This window comes from Monodon monoceros, unplaced genomic scaffold (genome assembly GCF_005190385.1).
Source record: "Monodon monoceros isolate NGI ecotype Baffin Bay Population unplaced genomic scaffold, NGI_Narwhal_1 Super_Scaffold_6, whole genome shotgun sequence".
Taxonomy (NCBI): Eukaryota; Metazoa; Chordata; class Mammalia; order Artiodactyla; family Monodontidae; genus Monodon; species Monodon monoceros.
Window position 1 is genome coordinate 39,041,247 of NW_021703783.1, and position 22,121 is coordinate 39,063,367.

General features: G+C 42.2%; 1 protein-coding gene across 6 annotated transcripts in view; it reads right to left on the reverse strand.

Annotated features, from left to right (window-relative positions):
• SLC11A2 (solute carrier family 11 member 2) overlaps positions 1 to 22,121 on the reverse strand; it is a 58,884-nt gene that overhangs the window by 4,706 nt on the left and 32,057 nt on the right. For 2 of the 6 annotated variants that reach the window (XM_029205202.1, XM_029205203.1), the window contains exons 3-17: positions 21,309 to 21,460; positions 20,627 to 20,752; positions 20,073 to 20,192; positions 18,468 to 18,574; positions 17,859 to 17,929; positions 17,684 to 17,751; positions 16,145 to 16,300; positions 15,107 to 15,265; positions 14,188 to 14,274; positions 13,178 to 13,297; positions 12,874 to 13,023; positions 12,234 to 12,307; positions 11,235 to 11,388; positions 9,370 to 9,423; positions 1,965 to 3,356 (exon numbers count right to left, since the gene is read on the reverse strand). In XM_029205202.1, coding sequence (XP_029061035.1) covers positions 3,276 to 3,356; positions 9,370 to 9,423; positions 11,235 to 11,388; positions 12,234 to 12,307; positions 12,874 to 13,023; positions 13,178 to 13,297; positions 14,188 to 14,274; positions 15,107 to 15,265; positions 16,145 to 16,300; positions 17,684 to 17,751; positions 17,859 to 17,929; positions 18,468 to 18,574; positions 20,073 to 20,192; positions 20,627 to 20,752; positions 21,309 to 21,460 — 1,679 coding nt within the window. In that variant the 3' untranslated portion in view covers positions 1,965 to 3,275. Of the gene's footprint in view, positions 1 to 1,964; positions 3,357 to 6,887; positions 8,352 to 9,369; positions 9,424 to 11,234; positions 11,389 to 12,233; positions 12,308 to 12,873; positions 13,024 to 13,177; positions 13,298 to 14,187; positions 14,275 to 15,106; positions 15,266 to 16,144; positions 16,301 to 17,683; positions 17,752 to 17,858; positions 17,930 to 18,467; positions 18,575 to 20,072; positions 20,193 to 20,626; positions 20,753 to 21,308; positions 21,461 to 22,121 lie in introns of those variants that run through there. The other 4 variants (XR_003791087.1, XM_029205205.1, XM_029205201.1 and 1 more) reach the window with 4 other exon arrangements.

Here is a 22,121-nt window from a genome sequence, read left to right on the forward strand (position 1 = left end):
GCCGATGCAGGGGACACAGGTTCGTTACCGGTCCGGGAAGATCCCACATGCCGCGGAGCGGCTGGGCCCGTGAGCCATGGCCGCTGAGCCTGCGCGTCCAGAGCCTGTGCTCCGCGACGGGAGAGGCCACAACAGTGAGGGGCCCGCGTACCACAAAAAAAAAAAAGTATTATGCATGAGAGCTCACAAATTATGTTTAAATTAAAATGTAAAATCTTGTATGGAGAAAAGTTAAGTATGCAGGATGCCCATTTACCCACATTAGCCTGGGTAAAGATGGGAGGCTGTTGCAGGAGGACCTTATAAATAGATAAAATACAGTACCTGAATTTGCACAATACTTCTGGGGCAAAGGTTTGGTGGCTTAATATCATAATGTTTAAAACTGAGAAGGCTATTTTCATCGTCTGCTGTAACCTCTGCCTCACTGACTAAACTATTTCGTGTGCCTGGATATGCTCTGACTGCCTTTTACATTAAGCCAACACACAGGTAGGTAGCAGCAGCTGCCCAGTAACAATTATTAAATTGCATTGTTCTAACATTCTGGGTATACACTGTCAGAGCATCCTTTTAAAAAACTGACTCCACAGTGTTAAACCCCAGGAACTGAGTGAGTATATGCATCTAGGTTAATCTTAAGATTGAATATATTGGGATTTCCCTGGCGATCCAGGGGTTAAGACTCCACACTTAAAACTGCAGGGGGCGAGAGTTCAATCCCTGGTTGGGGAGCTAAGATCCCACATGCTGCACAGCACGGCCAAAAAAAAAAAGATTGAATATATTAATATCTATATAAGCACATAACATAGAAATCCAGATTTGTAAATCATAAATTAAAGAATAATTAAATATTCTTAACTTAGCATAAAACTTTACCGAAGACTCACTCCTTAGACATCAATCTTCTCTACTGGTTTTAGCATGATTCAGTTTGCTTTATTATCAAATTTTCTGATTACAGGAGCTATATGACCTGAGGGGTATACTTATAAATTTTTGTAAACTCTAGTCTGTTCCTAGTAACATACAGTTAAAGAATGGAGAAAAGCTACAGAAATTCCTCAAGTACTTAATCTCTGTTTAACCAACCACCTTATCTTTTTATGAGTTGCAAAACAGGATTTTTTTTTTTGCTTTTTTTTTCTTTCCCCAAATATTCTCTGGTAGTGAAACTACTGAGAAATGAAATTGCCCATGGAGGGAGGAAAATCCAACAAACTGATTCATCTAGATTGCTGTCTCTGTATAAAGAAACGAAAATGCTGAAACTCATTTTTTAAGTCGCTTTTTCAAGTAAAAGCTGATAAGTGGCATTAACTCAGTTTCATTTTTGAGATCAGAAGGTCTCTAACCTACGTTGCAAGGATGCCGCTCTTATCAGAAGTTTCAAGGGCCATGAAGTAGAAATGAGGGAATTTGAAAGTATCATCTTGGACAAAATCCCTGCCACTTAGAGGATCAAATCATTATAAATGAACATAGGCAATGTCTGAATTTTTTTAAGCCTTATTGAAAGGTGCTAAGTTTTAAAATAAGGCAGAAAAAAATAAAATAAAATAAGGCAGAGAGGTTGGATATTCAGTTTTTAAGCTGAAAGAGAGAAGTGATGCTCAAACACACAAAGCCTGCGGGGTTTGCAAACTCAATGCCTTTGGGCTGGAAGGAAATGAAAAAAGGCATGGATGCCACCCTGGAGTATATTCCATTAAAAATGGATAGCTGGGCATGAACTTATATATACTACCAAGTGTAAAATAGATAGCTAGTGGGAAGCAACTGCATAGCACAGGGAGATCAGCTCGGTGCTTTGTGACCACCTAGAGGGGTGGGATAGGGAGGGTGGGAGGGAGACGCAAGAGGGAGGAGATATGGGGATATATGTATATGTATAGCTGATTCACTTTGTTATACAGTAGAAACTAACACACCATGGTAAAGCAATTATACTCCAATAAAGATGTAAAAAAAAAAAAATGGATAGCTGCCACTCAGTTTAAGCCAACTGCACTTCCATGAAGGAACGTGGGCCCAATGTTGAAAATCTTCTGACTTTTCAATCAGATCGTTATGCAGAAACTTTCAAGTTTTAAATACTAAATGTTTTATTATAAAAATTTTATGGAAAAAAAATCCTGGTTAGGAACAGAGGGATCAAAAAATATATTTCTATAAGCCACATGTAGGCAGGCAGCTTGTGACATGTGGACAAATCTTCCAAGTCCCAGTCTAGTTCTCATCTCATACTATTATACTTGGTATATACAACTTAAAACGCTTAGCATTCCCTAGGAGAGTCAGCGTTAGAAATATTAGCCACTCTGGGAAATAGACTTTGGACCTAGAAATGGTGTTTGGAGTGTTAATGGGAAAAGTGGGAAGAAAAGACATGGTGGGACTATACACACATCAGAAAGAAAACTAATACCTCCATTATCTTCTGTTGGGACTTACAAAGTTAAATGTTAGAATTCTTTTTATACCTACAACTTAAATGCTAGAATGGGCTGAGTTACAATGCAGCAGGGAAAACTGATCATTGGTTTCAGTGTGATTTCTGGATCCTGTTCGTAGGCATTAAGCTCTTTGGAAAATACCATCATATCTCTGAAAAAAACTCAAGAAAAGCAACAAAGAAAATAACAATCACAAAGCACACCGACAACCAGGATTAAACATGCCAAATAGAAGAAGTGTTTTCTTTGGAAATGATGTGCTAGAATCAGTAGTCACCAAGGTTCAGTCAATAAAAATCAAAGTGAAATTTAACTGGCTATAGTCAAGTATCACTTTAAAAGTAAGTCAGCTTGACCAGTTCACTCTGAAAAAGAACAATGCTCCTTTTCCTTTGTGACTTGCGATCCAGACAAAATAAATATCTGATTTATCTGAGCAACATTTGTTAAAAAAAATACAAAAGATCTATCATTTTTATATAACCTTAAAACTCTACCCAAACTGATATGTTCAGGTTTACCTAAACATACACACATATATATTTTTAAAATTCCAGAAGTCGAGACACAAGCCCATAGGGGTGTGTGACCATCATGGGCTAAAAATTTAACTCTGGCAGTTGCAGCACTCTCCGGGTCTCTGACCTACGCTTAAAGCTGTCAGCTTTTAACACCCGTCCCATGAGGAAATCTTTGCCTTCTGCTCAAAATGGTTGAACAAAACTCACCACTGAACTAACAGAGATACGTTAACAGGACACTTGGCACAAAAGGACTAAGAGAAAGTGGGTCTTATAGAGTCTCTCAGGCTGTCAGTCATCTAGACACAAGTGAGTCAGCATCCACGGTGTTCAGAAGGTAGAGTTCAGGCTGAACTGTCAATCCCAGACGTAGGTACTGAGGACAAAAAGATGGAAAAGGGTTAGACTGATTTGCAAGTATTTAAATATTGAATTTGGCATTTAAGTACCTATAATCAGCATGTCAATGTAGGTCTTTTTTCAGTTCTGCTATATAGACTTTCATTTCAGAAAAGAAATGGCTTACAGATACATGAATGGTTTATTGTATATAAAATAATTGCTAGGAGCCAAAATAGTTAAAGATTGAGATGGTACCGAATGCCCTCAGGAAAATTTGCACTTTGACTATTCTTGCGACACACTCTGCCTCAGGATGATCATTTCTGATCAGGATATTAAGAGCAAACGCACTGCGAGCTTTTGTACTTTAATACCAAGTGTGTTAGAAATAAAATTTCAGGGACTTTTCTGGCTGCCCAGTGGTTAGGACTCCAGGCTTTTACTGCTGAGAGCGCAGAGGTTCAACTCCTGGTCAGGGAACTGAGATCCCACAAGCTGCCCAGCACGGCCAAAAAAAAAAAGAAATCAAATCGCAAATAATCTAAATCCTGACCCTATTATCTGGGTCCTATTATCCTTTGGCACCTGAGCAAAGCCAAGCCTTTCATTAAAAAAAACAAAATGTCATGTACTAAGAGAAGAGATGAGCTACGGGTCCCAAACGTTTATCAGGCTGAATTAGAATCACTTCGGCTGCTTTTAAAACACGTTGTCAGACCCACCCCTGGAGACCTGAATCCAGATGGTTTGTGTTGGCATCTGTGAAGTTGTATCTTACTTTTTCTCTCCTCCAAATTCACCATGGGACAATCACTGAGTCTCCTTTTAGCCCTACTGTTATTACTTGGGGTGTTAGGAATGTTGTTGCCCCTTGTCAACAACAAACTCTTTTTGGCCTATCAGTTGCCTCACCTGCATAGAGGCTGATCCTTTTGTTATAAGAATTAAATTAAATCATGAGTGCTCAGGATGCCGAATGCACACTATAAATTCATAGAAAGAAAATGTTTCTATTATATAGTGGAAAAGGAACTGGAGTTGGGGTCAGGCTCCAACTCTGCCCCTTCCTATGACCTTGAGCAAGTCATGTATCTTTCTGGAGCCTTATCCTACTTATTTGTAAAATGGGAATGAACGCTACATTTGAAAATGTCAAGTACGTTAATAAGCTATCTCACGTTAGTCTTCAGTAATTGCTGTGCCACACAGCATGCGGGATCTTAGTTCCCCAACCAGGGATCGAACCTGCGCCCCCTGCAGTGGAAGTGTGGAGTCCTAACCACTGGACCACCAGGGAAGTTCCAGTCTTCAATAATTTTTTAACACATTACAAATTGCCCTGTATACCTCACAAGCTTGTGATGACTGTGTGAAGATGAAACCAAATGGAGCCCAAGATAAAACTATTCTCAACTAGTGGGCTAGGAAATTACTGAGTCACACTGGCCTTAGGGCAGGACCACGGGACTTCAGACTTCAGCTTGCTTACTCACTTTAAGGTCTTATGACTCAAGCTTTAGTAACCAAGAGCGATTGTCAGATACACTGACAATTCACTGCAGTCTTTTCTCAAGTGAGCTAAGGTGGTGGGCTTCTTCATTATGTAGAAAGCAAGGGTTGCATTTTTAGTCCCTTGACCTCCAGGTTGTATCACTTAGATGACTTAGCAGAGAGCACTCCTTCATTGGAGGAGTTTGTCATATTGCTCGGAGGCACTAAGAAATGGGGTAAATTGCACAGGAATTGGCTAAACCTTTCAAGGGCAGAGAGGTATGCAAATGAATAAACTATCAGTCCTTAGTTATTGCTGGGGTAGGATCATAGAAGGCCCTGCCCATTTTCCACACCTACCTGAAAAAGCATTCAGGTACTTTTTAAAATTTAGCACAGGCCAAACAAAATTAGCCTACCAGTTGGCAGCTTTTGATCTAAACCATATTCTAGCACTCATCAGAGGATCAAGCAAAGTATCTTTGATATGTTGCTGTTCTTGGAGCTGCTAAACACCAAAGCTTGGTATCTTAACTGCGCATGAAGTGTATACTATATATTATATAGCATGACTGGTAATGATGATGTGGGCTCTGGAATTAAGCTACTCAAGTTCAAATGCCAACTGCCCACTTTTTAGTGATGTATTATTTTACTTTTTGGTCCTTCAGTTGCCTTATCTATATAGAGGCTGATCTTCTTGTTATAAGAATTACATGAGATCATATGAGTGCAAAGACCCCGGCTAGCACATAGCAGTGTGTTAGTCATTTTTAACATTCAAAAGCCAAGGTGCCAAGAGAAGGTGACACATTTGGATGCATTGGTCCTATCCAAGGAAGGAACAGAAAGCACTCCAGAGGGCAGAGCTAAAGGAAATATCTCAGATCAGGATCTTCAAATTGTTATGCATCCGATTTTAGTTCTGAAATTAAATCCAAAGTAAGGAGTTCCCTGGTGGCCTAGTGGTTAGGATTCTGGGCTTTCACTGCCATGGGCCCGAGTGGAACTGAGACCCCGTAAGCCACGCAGCAAGGCAAAAAAAAAAAGATTTAAACAAAAACAAAATTAGAAGGGAGAGCTAAATGAGGAAGGACAACATGGAGAACAAAATTGCCAGGTAACTTCTATGGTGTTACTTACAGTATTCAGCTCCTGTAAGACAAACAGGGAAAGCTTGCAACAGAGAAAGGGAAAATGAAGTTCTAGTGACATTCTTGAAACAAATTAAGTGCTGACTTAGATTTTCCTGCCATGTGTTTGGTGACAAGGCTAGTAGTTTACTGTGTCTGAGCTCTGTCTTTGTTTTTATTAAACGGTGCCAATATTTCCATTTATATCAGGTCTGCCAAAATGCTTTCATTTTTAACCTGAACAATTTTGGTTTCTCTTTTCAAATACTCATACTTTTTTTCTGGTAGCATATACAGAATATAAAAGACCTCAATGGTGAAACAAGACTACAGATAGAAAAATTTTCCGCTTAGAGCAGAAAAAGGCCAGATGACAATGTTTTTTCAACTTTAAATATGGTAATGATGTAACCTTTAGCAATGGCAAAACTATCTGACTAAATGGGTAATAGAAATTAGTGTTTGGTGTCTGCAATTCATCAAGTCTTCTGGGAACTAAACCTACGTTGAGCCTTGAACGACATGAATTTGAACTGCGTGAGTCCACTCATACATGGATTTTTTTTCCCAATGGTAAATACTACATGACCCCAGGCAGGTTGAATCTGAGAACGTGGAACCACAGATTCGGAGGAACACTGGACATGAAGGGCCGACTATAAACATGAAAGCCCAACTATAAATTTTACACAGATTTTTTTATTCCATGGAGGGTCAGTGCCCCAACCCCGGGTTGTCCAGAGATCAACTGTATTTCTCTCTCTCTTCTAAAGAGAAAAATCACTAACAGTGTGAGTTTAGTATGTCATTCCAGGTGGTAGTTGATGTTTCAGTATTTCAAAGTGGTTGACGCCCCATTAATAAAGTATTTTCAAAGTTAAAAGAATACCCAGGAAACCAAATTGGAAAAAGGAAAAAAAACTTTTTAATTACAAACCAAGTTTACATATTGTTGAATGATCACTAAAAACTTGCTGCAATCACTCCTAAAACCACTAGCAGGACCTCACAGGAGCCAAACTGCAGCTCTTTCCCATCCCTGTTAATTCCCAGTATGCTGTAGCAGCACAATTATTTCATGCCACATTTATGGAGAACAAGGACCAGTTTACATAAAATACAATTGTATATCCTTAAACATTCCACACAAACATACTGCACATGCTGGCACTGGAAGACTTCAGTCCTAAACATTGTTTACTGTACCCAAAGTACTGGCTGACTAGAAAGTACACTTTCTATCTGAAAGGATCAAATGGAATACAGTATGGGAGTGTTTTTAACACTGAATACTACTACACACACACTGATATAAAATGCCATTTAACTGGGAAGAAATTTTCCATCATTGCAAGTCATATATATAACTTTTCAAAGAAAACTAGCAGCTTTTACCTGGGCTTCTAAATATTTGTGAATCTGAGACTGACTGGACTCACCCAGACTGGGGGCAAAGGTAAATGTTACTGTAGTGTCTTTACAAAGAATTTTGTCAATGTGGCCCTCACCTACAGCAGCCAGACGAGAGCTTAAGATGTCAGTCCCCGATATCTTCAGTATGGTCTTATGTCAGTTTGGGGAATGATGGTAGGGGAGAGGGAGGGATATGAGGAGGGACAGTTAGGGAAATTTGTCTCTCATGATCCTGTGCTGTATCACTGGAGGGGCTGAGATAAAGGTAAGGTCAGTGAAACATAGTAGTTTACCCTTAATGCCATATAAAAGACAGTCCATTCAGTCTATGCTTTTAACTGTGTACAAAGTATCGGCAATAATGCCTTTAGGGGCTCAGGTGAACAGAGAACATCAATCAACAAGGACTCCAGAAAGAAAACACCAAAAATGAAAAGTCCTTCAATGCCATTCCCATTACTGTTCTCTCCAAGTCAGTGGCTATAAAAGACTTGATTATTTATCTCCATCAGACAAATGTGATTTGGTTTGAGATAATCACATAGTCTCAGGCTCCACATGTAAAAATGTCAGAAGTGGCTGAAGAGCAGCAGCTGCATGCTGAAGGGACCCATCTCCTCTGATTCCAGAGCTCCACCATCTGGTCTCAAAGTTTTTCCCTCTGAGGGAATGGCTGAAGAGAGGTAGCCCAGCACAACCCTGCTGAGAGAGCTTTGTAACCATAGTGATACCTAAGGACTTGCTGAGAGCGAGCGAGCTTTGCAACCGTTAGATCCAGAGCTCCCGAGATTGCCTTGCAAGTCGTCTTGGGCATGCTTCAGAAAAAGGTGACGATTCTGGTAGAAGGTGGCTTTTAGGAATAAAACAGATGGCTCTTCTTCTTTCAAGATTTTCTCCTCACCCCAAAGTCTCATGAGAACATCAGTGCATAAGCGCTACCATCTCTTTCTATCACTACCCTCCTGAAGGAGGAAGGTGAAGGTTTCATGACTCTAAGTGCTCAAGAAGAAATACCGTCAGGAAAGCTTGGTACTAACATGAAAGTTATTAAAATTAGGACTCCCAAGAAAATTTCGATAAGCTTTCAGTTTCTGAGGAAAATCATCGAAGTGATTTTCAAATGAGATGAGTAACCACCACCTACAGGTGAGTTTTGCTATCTGTCCATTTACCATCTTCTTTATGCTTTCTCACCCCTCTTAACATCCAGAGAAATTTAAAGTGAAAATAAGTTAAGAGAACCCTGAACCTGATAGAGGTAGATATCTCGTAATTTTATATTTCAAATGGATCAAACCACTCTAGTTGAGATTTTATTTTTTTATAATTAAAATAATTCAAAGGGTATGCATAAGGAAAGTATTTCTCAGCCTTTTAAAATCCATTATCTTTTGATAAACAAAACTCTCATACCCATTCTGTAATTTGTATCATGAAAAATTTACTGCATTTTCCAAATATGTTTTTTTAACATATAGTCAGTCTTGTTAAGAATCATGCATAGGGCTTCCCTGGTGGCGCAGCGGTTGAGAGTCCGCCTGCCGATGCAGGGGACACGGGTTCATGCCCCGGTCCGGGAAGATACCACATGCCGCGGAGCGGCTGGGCCCGTGAGCCATGGCTGCTGAGCCTGCGCGTCTGGAATCTGTGCTCCGCAATGGGAGAGGCTACAATAGTGATCTCTCAAAACGATAAAACAAGCTGGCCCTTGGGCAGCTAAAGAGTTTAGTGTTGTTTGAGAGCAGCAGATGTCAGCTTTTCAAGGTTAGGAGGTCAGGAAGAAAAATAATGGCTTCTTTCAAACACATATGCAAAGCCTTTCCCAACAAACAGCTGAGTCCTAAATGCAGTCTGTGCAACAGCACATACTTTTGGCTATGTTCACACAGTAAACCATAGCAACACACTGGCTCTGATGGCTACCTGCGGAAGACAGACAGACTGACCCAGTGTTTACTTAGTATAGCCACTGGTGGCTCCTTCGGTCAGCAGGACTTTAGAGGTGCTTACCGTGTGCCCACAGTCCAGGAAGGACATGCCCAGTGCAATCAAACATTGCCAACCCTGAAAGAGAAAATACAGTCATCATTCACCGACCTCTTACCCATGACTGCCCACATTGCACTGCTCAGATACAAACCTCTTTTGCCATACTATTTTCAATACTGAGTTCCCTCTGTTCCTACTGCTTTGTGTTTGGTTTGTTTCTTTTAGCTGACTGGGAGAGTTCCCTGAAGACCACTTTTCTTCAGTCCTACCCCATTCCTCACGATAGGGGGAATGACTGATTGGCTAATACAACTGCTATAGTCTACTGAGCTGCTCTATAAGTATATGTTTTAGAGCTCAACAGTAGTAATTCACTCTAGAATCAGCCCTAAGCCTTAAAAATGGGTCTTCAGGGACTTCCCTGGTGGCACAGTGGTTGAGAATCCGCCTGCAAATGCAGGGGACACGGATTCGATCCCTGGTCCGGGAAGATCCCACATGTCGTGGAGCAACTAAGCCCATGCACCACAACTACTGAGTCTGCGCTCTAGAGCCCAGGAGCCACAACTACTGAGCCCTCATGCCACAGCTACTGAAGCCTGCACGCCTAGAGCCCATGCTCCACAACAAGAGAAGCCACCACAATGAGAAGCCCGCGCACCACAACGGAGAGTAGCCACCGCTCACCACGACTAGAGAAAGCCTGCGCATAGCAACGAAGACCCAGTGCAGCCATAAACAAACAAACAAATAAATAAATTTATTTTTTAAAATGGGTCTTCAACAATCTCAATAGTCTCAGGCTGACTGAGAACTCGGCACCTTCACAACCAATTTGCACGAAGGAAGGATTCCCTTAAGTTCTATAGCAAATTTTTAAAACAGTTTCTGTCAAGGACATACTCAGTTACTTGGGTTTCCTTGGAATAAGTCCCTATATTATGGTCAGCATAATCTTAGTGTGTCCATGGTTTACTGGGGAGGAAAAAAGAAGGGACATATCCATCCAGGGCATAATTTTTCAATATTCACTAAAATGATTTTCTCAATCAAGTATATAACCTGTAGCAGACATTGGCATGGGGACTAGGTAAGTGTTATAAAGATGAGCAGTGGGTTTCCACCCTCCATCCCTGCCATTCTCTGTAGCAGACATGGTATGAAGTCTGCTGTCCCTAATCCTCAACTCCTGTGTTTTTCAGAGAAACCTGTGTAGAATAGGGAGGTGGATTTGCTGTTGCTATAGCTGCTTTTCATTAATATAAGTAATGTTACAGAAGATGTGGAAAATAGAGAAAAGAATATATCCATAATCCCACCAGCCTAAGACAACAACTATTACGATTTTTACATAATTTACTCTGGACTTTTGAAAATTTTTTTGATTATCTAGGTGTACACAATTTTGCATTCCTTTTCTATGTAGCTATATTTTATAACCATCATTTTAAAATAACTCTAGAATAACTCAATGAGAGAATATCACTATTTAATTATGTCCTTATTGGATAGCTATTAAGTAGTAGAGCTGGGCAGGGCTGTGAACCCACATGTGCTGCTCTCCAAAGATTTGAAATCACACTCCACAGCTCCCTTCTCCAATCCCATCTCGTACCACTCTCTACTTTCTACACTGCTGATCTTCTTTTAGTTCTTCAAACATACTACACTCTCTTGTTAGGAATTATTAAGAATGGAAACCAGACAGAAGTGACAGAAATAGAAAAATGATAGCTCTTAGGAACCAAGGTAGATTTTATGGTTAAAAATATTGTTTAATCACAGCTGGTTTAACGACTCTTTCAGGTCCTTTCATTTCTGAGTGCTAGCCACACCTCGACCACCCTGATACCTATATGCCCCTGCCCCCTCCCAAATGGACTTACCAAGTAAAACACAAAGCTCAGATAAGCTATGCTGACCACAGCAGCCACCACATACAATGCCACATGCCCTAGTTCCTGGACATAAACCACGACAAAGTACATGTTGATGGAACAGACGATAAGGACCAAGATACCGCCTGCGATCCTCCAGCCTCTGTAAAAAGAAACAGCACAATTATTGGTGGAATAGCCCAACCTGTCCACAAACATAAAAAGACACTGTGTCTTTTGGGGTACACAGGACAGGAGTTAAGAGGCATTTCAAAATGAACTGAAAAGTGGTTCTTATGTCCCAGATTAGGTTAAATGAGCCTAATCTGTTACATAATGATAGTTACATAATGATAGGGAGAAAGAGGGGGAAAAAACACTATCAGGGCTTCCCTGGTGGCGCAGTGGTTGAGAGTCCGCCTGCCGATGGAGGAGACACGGGTTCGTGCCCTGGTCCAGGGGGATCCCACGTGCCACGGAGCGGCTGGGCCCGTGAGCCATGGCCACTGAGCCTGCGCATCTGGAGCCTGTGCTCCGCAACGGGAGAGGCCACAACAGTGAGAGGCCCACGTACCAAAAAGAAAAAACACTATCAAATAATCCCTATTATTGAAGTCCCTGAAAATGCAAAAAGTCATGAGTCCCTAGAGATGTAATAAGTCATTTCAAATAAACCATGTCCTTTAAAGATGTATATAAAAGGTATTAGCTTATGCCCTTCTCATCAAGATCATTTAACATGGAATTAAGGTGCTTTAAACTTAAGTGGCTGAAGCTAAAGAGTTAAAGCCCTAAAAGCTGAAAAATTTCCCCCAGAAATGAAAACTGTGCTTGCCCTCCTTTGTTACATTCACAGTCTCCATTTTCTAAGTCAAAGACCGAGGGGGCAGCTTTAGCAATCACCTCTCAAAGCATATAGTTCCCCTATGACTTATTTTCTGACTGGCCTGTTTGATGAAGATACCCTTCCTCCATATATATTTGGGGAACTAAAAGAAGTACACTCACATTCCATTGGCAAATTCACTCATTACCGGCCGCAAGCTCGTAAACGTGAGGATGGGTATGAGAGCAAAGGGAAGCTGGAAAAGAAAAAACTAAGATCAGATAGGGCCACTGGGGGTCCTTGTATCACCCCAGAGAGTAGCACTGTTAGCAAAAGGGAAACATAGACCCTGTCTCATCTACTCCATGAGAAATTATTCCTATCATTCCAACATGCTGGAGCATTATGTGGAAATCTGTAGAGGTGTCATTAACCTAGCATCAATTATGATCATAGTGTCTTATACATAGTGTCAGATACAAAATTTGTATCTGCCTTGTCTTCTTAATCTCCACAAAATCTAGCAGTGTCCTATACGTTATTTAATGTTTGCTTGGATTAACGAACAATAGTTTTGTGTTCTATGTGTGATTATAGCTTATAACTCCCATTCAAAAAAAAAAAAACCAAGCTTAAAAACCCAGCCCTTTCTAAAAGCCTTTCAGATGCCAGGGATTTCATATGCATTTGCTATAGACCAAGACTGTGCCTCTTTCTTCCTCTGAGTTTTCCCCAGCACGCAGCATTAGGCTTGGTAACTACGGGCAATACGAAATGCTGCCTGACTCAATGGGATGTGAGCTTCCCCAGCTCCCTCCTCACTTGTAAGCTCTGAAGAACATTCAGGAAGTCATTCATCCCCGTCAGATGCTCTACATCTTGGAAGACGGCAACAAGCAGAGTGGGGATGATGGCAATGGAGCGGGTCAGAATCACTCGGGCAAAGCGTGACCACTTTAGGTTCAGGAATCCCTAGAAGGAAACACAGAAGCAGGATGAATGTCTGGAATAGGACACAGGAAAAGGTCTGGGGAGGTTCAGGAAGACTTCAGATACATGGGATTAAGAAGTAACAAAAGGGCAATGTCCTCTTCCTCTAGTCTATCCCAGTCCAAACAGCAGGTACCTCCATGACAAACTGGCCAGAGTAGGTTCCTGTCATGGTGGAGCTCTGTCCTGCAGCCAGGATCCCCACTGCCCAGATGTAGAGTGCAGCAGGCCCGAAGTAACACCCCAGCACAACACCCTGGGAGAGGCAAGGGAGAAAGATATGTTTGTGTCAAAGACCACCTGAGACAACACTCGAAACAGCACTCCTCTGCGACATTTCTCCCTCTTCCTGGCTACGCACCTACCTATACCAAGTGCTGTGCTGGGCAGTGTAACAGAAGCTAGACTTAGGTCCTGACCTCATTCTAGAGGCTTTCAACTTAAATTCTGCTGGAGGGACCTTTATTTCTCCTCAGCCTAGTCCCTTCTCTTCTCTAGGTTCCTAAAGCCTTTATCCTCAACCTATATCTTAACTATTAAAAAAAAAAAAAGTCCACAACACTTCCCAAATTAAATTCCTTAACACCCTATTCTGCAAGATGGTAACAGGAATGAAGAGAGAGCTCAAATAAATTTTGCAAATGCTACATACTATATATTCTACTCTTGGAGGTTCACAATGTAACCAGCATAAAAGGGACAGAGAGGCCCCAGTAAAGACCACCACTTTACTTGGAACACTTTCTTTTCTTCTTTTGGCCGCCCCATGCGGCTTACGGGATCTTAGTTCCCTGAACAGGGATTGAAGCCAGGCCCTCGGCAGTGAGAGCACGGAGTCCTGACCACTGGACCACCAGGACCACCAGGGAATTCCCAGGAACACTTTCTTTAGTCACCCCAATTAATGTCCTATAGAACAATATACTATGAACACAAGTTTGGGAATTGCTGATACAATTCATCTTTTCAGCTGATCTTCTATTCCCTTCCACGTAACCCAAAAGGCTTGTCCGGCATCTGGACCTCTGAAAAAAACACACTCCGGAGAAGATATGCTGAGCTCTGAAGTGAACCCACAGAAAAGACCAGATACTATGCTAAGAATATTGATTCAGGAGCGAAGATCAGAAATCTGAATAGGTTTACCCCTTTGTAGATGTCCACAGCCAGTGTTGAGTTATCGTCAGGAAAAAGGTGAGTGTGGGGGCTGCTGATATTTCTACAGACTTCAACCTGGAACCAAAGCAGTTGAGGAACAACTTTTACTTCTGAGGCCAGCACCCAGACAAGAAGCCCTCTCCTACAGATTATACACAGGTCACCCAAGAGATGGATGCTGGAGGCAAGACACTGGACACAGGTTGTGATAAGGGCAGAGACGGGCTGCAGTGTCACTTGAGGTCTTCCTCCGTAATCTTTCTACACCCCCGTGCCATCAAAAACATTTACTGAGTTAGAGTGTGCATGGTAATACACGAATGCTGGGTCATTTTAAATGATGACAGGAGGCGAGGGCCCTTAAGGGGGCTTCAGATATGATAGGACACCCAGAATAGGGAGTCCTTAGTCAAAGCAGAGCCAGGAGTCAGAGGTCCTATAGATAAGAAAGTAGTGATCAAAACTAGATAGGCAATCAGGAATCAAGATGACAGAGAATTCAAAAGGACAAGACAGTCTATGTTGCCACAGTTTCTGTTTTCTGTTTGTTGGCTCTGCCCAACCTGTCACCATCAAATGGCAGAACTGGCAAGTGGCTAGTAGTTGGGTAGCAGGAAACAAAAGGGGATGACAAAGAGTCAAACAGGCGTGAAGCCACTAATAATAGCATGAGGCAATCTTTGTCTGAGGCAAGCTCCCTTCCCTGTCAAAAGCTTGGAAAGATGGGTCTAGGCTTGGTCACAGCCCCCAGACTGTAACCCACGACTAGTGCAGTGATTTAGGGAGCAGCACTGAGGCTTGAGATCTATTTCCCCTGAGCTCTAAGTCACTGTCACCTTTTCCTACCCCAATCCAGCCTCCTCTTTACCCTCACATTCACTACCACCCAGGACCCTGGCTTACTCACCACCTGCTCGTTGGTTTTCTCAAAAAATGCTTCAGCAAAGACTGAGACGACAAAGACGTTGATGATAAAGGAAACAAAAAGAGCAATGCAGGATTCAATGAAAAAGTACTTATTGGCTTCCCGAACTTCCTCCTTATTGGCTCGGTCTACCTGTCTGGACTAGAGAGATAACAGCAACGGTCATTTTTTTGACTAGTTGGAACAAGTTTCCTTGTAATATTTCATGAGTTTGGAGTCAGCTGAAAGACCTAGAGGGCAAACAACTAACCACATGAAATGTGAGACTCCACCTACATCCTGGTTCACTGAGTAAGAACTCCATATCCCTTTGATGATACCACACATTCCCAAACGGAAAAGTGACCGAGTGACTGCTGAGCTCTCAGTTACTGTGGCTGCAAGAACCACTGACATGGTCTTCCCTGGTGGCGCAGTGGTTGAGAGTCCGCCTGCCGATGCAGGCGACACAGGTTCGTGCCCCGGTCCGGGAAGATCCCACATGCTGCGGAGCGGCTGGGCCCGTGAGCCATGGCCGCTGAGCCTGCGTGTCCGGAGCCTGTGCTCCGCAACGGGAGAGGCCACAACGGTGAGAGGCCCGCGTTCCGCAAAAAAAAAAACAAAAAAAAACCACTGACCTACAAAAACAACCTGATTTCAGACCTAAGGGGTAGATAACCTTAATTACAAAGGTCTCTGAAATCTCCCAGCAAACTATTGTGTTGGACTGACTGGTAAAAGCCAGGTTGGGCTCTTTCCTCCTGACCTCCACGAGGCCACTCAGGCTTTTGAGATTTAAACACAAGAGACACGGTGCACCTTCAGACCTTTTAAGAAGGACTTTAGTCCCTTCTTTATGGGGTCAGATATCTCTGGTCACCTTGGTGATTAAAACAGAGTCCAAGTGTGTGGAGTCCAACTGTGGAAAAACATCTTGCTCCTTCAGGGCTCTAACAGTTGTAAACTAAGTGTGTGTCCCTTGCAACCAAAGGAAAAGATCCCATGAACTACACAGGCCACTGAGATATGGGTTTTGCTTACCTTGACTAAAGCAGAATGCAGGTACATGTTGTGTGGCATGATAACAGCACCCACGATGCCCACAGCCTGCTCGATCTGTGGGGTATGACAGCCTGAACAGGATGGCAGGAACATGCCTTTGAGGACCTGGGTCTGGCTGGGTTTCACTGTAACATACTACATACCAACCGAACAGCTATTAGCCTTTACTGGAATATGAGACCAGGGGAGTAACACAGTGCTAGGGAACACTCTGCAACCTTTACTCCTTAAACCCCTTCATCAACAGCTACATAGGAAATGAGGAATACAGAACCATCCAAAAAAACCAAGCAGTACAAGGTCAGAGAATTTAGGACTGGGGTATCCAGATATTTCACATCATATTTTAGATAACAAAATAGATGTGTAGAGAATGTAATTAATACTCTAAAGAAATAAAATGGCTACTAAGGGCCTTACTGACATTAGCTTCACAGTTACTCCTGTGAGACACACCCAAGAATAGAGAGTCAATTCTTGATTGCCCACACTAATCATGCTCCTGTGTTCACCTACGTATGTACAAATCACTTATGTTTGCCACTGGCGTCTGCTGAGACTCATTCAGAGACACTTCTCATACACACTTTTTCCTGGTTTGGCATTTCTCTTGGAAGCCTCAGACCAAGCTGTATCATCTACTCAGAGCAGATGCATTTTTAGAAGTTTGCTAAGCCAGGAACTTCCCTGGTGGCGCAGTGGTTAAGAATCCGCCTGCCAATGCAGGGGACACGGGTTCGAGCACTGGTCCAGGAAGATCCCACATGCCGTGGAGCAACTAAGCCTATGCGCCACAACTACTGAGCCCGCATGCCACGACTACTGAAGCCCATGTGCCTAGAGCCCGTGCTCCGCAACAAGAGAAGCCACCACAGTAAGAAGCCCGCACACCGCAATGAAGAGTAGCCCCTGCTCGCCGCACCTAGAGAAAGCCCATGTGCAGCAATGAAGATCCAACACAGCCATAAATAAATTAATTTAAAAAAGAAAAGTTTAGCTAGGTCAATAAGCAGAAATCAGTTTACAACAATTGGATATAGAAAGGTGCTATTACTGTAGGTGCACATAACAGTAGGGTTAGGGTTAACCCAATGGAGTATCTGGGTTGGGGGACAAACCGGGAAGCATGCACTATATCCCCTATAGTTCATTAACTGCTGCATTACAGAGAAAGTCCAAGCTGCAGTTATCATCAACCAGGATGAACAAAAACAGAATCCCTCTAAGGTAACAGCCAAGAATAACCCTGCAATCCCTTCCTTAACCCTCTCCAAGGCTGTTCTGCTGTTGGGATGGTCAACTTGGAACCAGGAAGTCTAGTCTGGAAAGTTCTGGAAATTCTAATCATTTTTGACCTAGGAGTCCCTGCAGGCCTTCCTGGACACTAGTCTTTGCTACCTCTTATTCCTTCCAAATTTGCTCAGGACTGAATTTGGCTTTTTGTTAACAAATACTGTCTTTTATAATAAAAGGAAAAAAATTGTTTTAAAAAGCTAATGAACAGCCTGTAACACTTGCCTCGTATCCAAATGTGAGGGCCATAATAGTGATGAGAAAACCAAAAAATGCTTCCAGCTTCCGCAAGCCTAAGGGAGAAAATGCAGCAGTGAGCTCACAGAAGGCAGACTCCCCCATCAGCCACGTGATGGAAAGCAGCTCCTTTGACTGACCCCTCCATTCCCACTCTGCTTACCATATTTGTCCAAAAAGAGAAATACAAAGGTATCTGCAATGGTGATAAGAACTCCACCCCATAGCGGGACCCTAGGTCAGAGATAAGAAATGTCAGAGATAAGAAATGGAGATTAAAGGAAAGAAAAGAAACATTGAGAAACACTCTCTTCCCAACAGCTCTCCAGCTATACAACACTTGGAGGAGCAAGGACTTAGGGAAAAGGGAACAGTGGCAGGAGGCCAGGCACAGCACCAAGTAAAGTAACTCATTCATTCAACTTTGTCTACTATTTCAGACAACCAGGATACAAAGCTGAAAAGTATGGGTCTTATCGCTCAAGGAGCTCACTTGTCTAGTGGGATAAACTGACATACAAATTAATTGTAATACCCACTGCCACACCCTGGATAATAAAGGGTGTGTTGGGTCTCATGACCCAACATAAGAACATGGAAGATATAGAACCTACATTTGCCAAGAGAGAAGGTGGTTCCAGAAAGGTTCCACAGAAAAAGTACTGATACTTGAGTTGAATCTTGAAAATTGAAAATGAGTTGGGTTTTTGTTTTTACACTTGCTTGGAAATCTAGCAAAACACTGATTACTTTCTAGAGAAAAATCCCTCACCTTCCTGCAGAGAGGAGATTGATGGCAATGGCGGAGCCAATAACTTCTTGCATATCTGAGCCAACGATAGCCAACTCCACCATCAGCCACAGGATAATTCGTGGAACCTAAACACCAAAGAGCAGAAAGATATGGTTCTAATTAATCATTTCTAAGAACTTTCCCCCATAGTTTGGAATTCACATTTTGGCACTGATCCATAAAGAGTCCTTTAAAAGCTTTCGGTCTAGAGATAAAGTACCAGAACTCAGCTCCACCTGGCCCCTTGCTGGAGAAGACCAGACTGCTTCTATGTGGCTCTGCTTCTATGTGGCAGAGCCTGTGAGTCAAGGTCAGGGCAGCGGCTGACTCCAATTTTTTTCTCCTTCCTTTCCACTTGACAGAAGAATGGAATTTCCATCCATTATTTCCACTTAATTTTTTGCCTGAAAACAATCCTAAAAGTCTTAGGGGAAAATGAGGATGCTAAGATGGTCAAAATATTGTTCAGGAGAGAACAGAAATGCTGCCGAAGAAAATATCTATCCTGACCATAGCTGAAGAGACAAAACAAGCATGAAAAGGTTGGAGTCATCCTTAATGTAGTGATGCACAAGCAAGTAAAAAAGACAAATATGCAAAGGGACTTGGGGCCAAGTGGTTGGAATTGGGTGTCCTATAACAAAATCTGGGAACTAATCTGGTCAAATAATCCAGCAGAAAGCAATTAAGTAGTGCTGGCTCACTGAGGCCAGGGGAAAAAAAAACAAAACACCTCCAGGTACCTACTACCCAAAAAATATGTCACAAAAAACAACTGCTAAGATACATGAAGAGAAGCTAAAAGAAATTATAAATTATCAAGGGGTTTTTTTGTTTTGTTTTGTTTTGTTTTATTGAGAAGCATGTAAGAAAAAGAAAAAGAAAAAAAAAAAAACAAAACAGGTAAGGATACTTTCTCACAGCCAGGAAAGGAGATTAAACATTTAGGACAAACTGCATGTAGATGAGTACTTATCTAAAGATCAGGCCAGTTTAAAGCTGTCTTCCAGACATTGGGTCCATCCATTCCTGCCTTAGGTAGCAGCAAGAAAGGCCCAAAATATCCAGAAGGAAACTACAGAGGACAGTGTAAACTCCAGGGTCAAGGTAACTGAAAAATCATTATTAACAAATCCAAAGATCCTGTGTAATATAATTTGCAGTAAAAGGAAAAAACTCACTTTCTTCAAATTTATGGCAAAGACAAACAAAAAAGAAAATATGCATAATGCAAAGCGATGGAGTACTATGGATGTATGAATGAAAGTGCTTAGACAGAATACCCCTGCCCCTTTGTGAACTGGGCACTGCTAGGTACCAAAAGGCAGAGTGAAAGGTAAATGTTTACTCAAACAGAATTTTTCTAAGGAAACTTTCTGGGAAATGTGAATCTCGTGTTAGATTTTGAAGGAGCACAGAAACATGGGTCAGCCGCGAGAGGGGCTATAGAATTTCCCTTGGGATTCCCAGTCCTCAGGGCCACGGATCCCTACATCCTCCACTATTTCAGTATACAAGGGGGCCAGCACAGGTTGCCAGACACAGAGTCACCTATGATATGAGTAACAGACAAACACTGCTCACCCTGGGATACTGACGGTGACACATTTCAGCAAGATGCAGCCCAGTGACCACTCCCAGTCTAGCTGCAAGGCGCTGGAGCAGAAGCCCCACGATGGTGGCCATCAGAAGAACCCAGAGCAACTAGAGAAGAACAAAACCCCACCATTACACGCATTAGATAACTGGGATTTTTTTGTTTGGTTGTTCGGCAATGTGAATGGGAAACACTACGTTCAGGGAAGAGCCCCGGTCAGGAATCAAATGACCTGAGTCCCGCATCATGTTCTGCACAGAACCTGCTAGGTCACCTTGCACCTTTCTGAGCCTTAGTTTCTCCCATCTGCTGTTTCTCCTGTGTTCAAGGAAACTATGTGGGTAAAATAAAATTAAAAACCATCTATGTGGATAAAATAAAATTTAAAAACAGATGGAAAAGTACTTTTCGCTGAAGTGTCACAGCCAATCAAGTATCAGCATGTAGCCGCTGAGGTTCATATCCAACAGAAAGAGTAGAGGAAAAGGATGTGGTGTGCTACGTGTGTTTAAACGGGAAAGGGGTAGGACTCGATGTTCACCTTAAATCCAGCCACTGCTCCAGACTGCAAATCAGATTCAATGTTTCCTGGATCCAGGTAGGCAATGCTCATAAGAAATCCCGGTCCCGTGAAAGCCCAGAGTTTACGAAAGCTAAAACAAGAGTACTGTACAAGAGAGGAAAACAGATCAAAATGATTATCACCTCCAAACTGCTGATCTAATTTATCTATTATTTTGTCACATATAAAGCAGCAATATTAGCTTCATAAGAACATTTAGGAAGTTGGATACTGGGTGTGCCCAAGTTTCACGTCCATCTTATCCACTTCTCATCAATAAGCTGGCCACCTCTCTGTCCAAGTAAGAGGCCTTCTCTTACCTGCTCTTTCCAACAGCCTTTCATTCTAAAACCCAAGCAATAATATCAGTACCTCTGTGCACAACCACTACCCAAATAGGACAAAAGGCACTGTAAAAAGGGAACATGGAATTCATACTTTCTTGGAGAAAAAATGCTCACTAGTCCAACTTGGCAACGGGTTTTTCAAGGCCCTCAGTTTCCTTATCAGTTTCTGTTTACCCTGATTACAAAAATTCAGTCTTCAGAGATTGCGTGCCAGAATTAGACCTGAAGCTGTTGGTCTGGAGTTGTCCAGCAGACTTGCCACTCATAGGTTGTCCCTAGATAATAATGTTTTCCTCCAAGGACCTGTCACTAACCTCCTCCTCAGGAATGGCGATCTTCTCATCAAAGTACGTGGTGAAAGGGTCCTCTGAGTGCCCCCCGGGGGACTGTGGAAGAGAGGAGTTACTGTAGGCAGGGTTGATGGCCCCAAGGCTGGCAGAATCCCCGTGGTCTCCAGAAGCATCTTCTGAGTTAACAGGTTTGAGAAGAAATGAATTAAAGTGAACAAAATACACTAACAGCTCATCCTTAGAAATGCTGATATTAAATCTTTTTAATACCTAAAGGCACAAGATGAACCTGACTCTATCTCAATTTCTAGTACTTTATTTTTATTTATATTTTTAATAAATTAATTTTTGAATAGGCAACATGTTCACATGACTAGAAATTTGAGAAGTACAAAAACGCTTATGATAAAAAAGCTCCCTCTCACCCCTGTTCCCCTGTCACTCAGCTCTACATCAGTTTTCAGCATGAATCCCACAATGGTTTCCCCCTACTTTCACACTTCTATCCCCACTTGCCAATTTTCAGAACCATTTCATTTTCTTCTAAAAACAGTGATGTCTGGGGCTCAATGTATTGAATAACATCCCCAGACTAGTCCCACTGGTAACCTAAAATCCTAACTTTTAGAAGGAAATAGGTCAGTCTAGTGGGACCCTCCCCTCTCTCCTCCTCCCTGCCCCCCATTATTTGGTTAGGACTTACTCAAAGAATCATCCTTGGCCATTATACCTCCATCAGGCTTCTCCAAAAATGTGTAAATTGCAAACTCCTGCCACATTTCAGGCTAAAATCTGAAGCTGCAGGGAAACCACCAAACAGGAACCCTCCTGACTAAG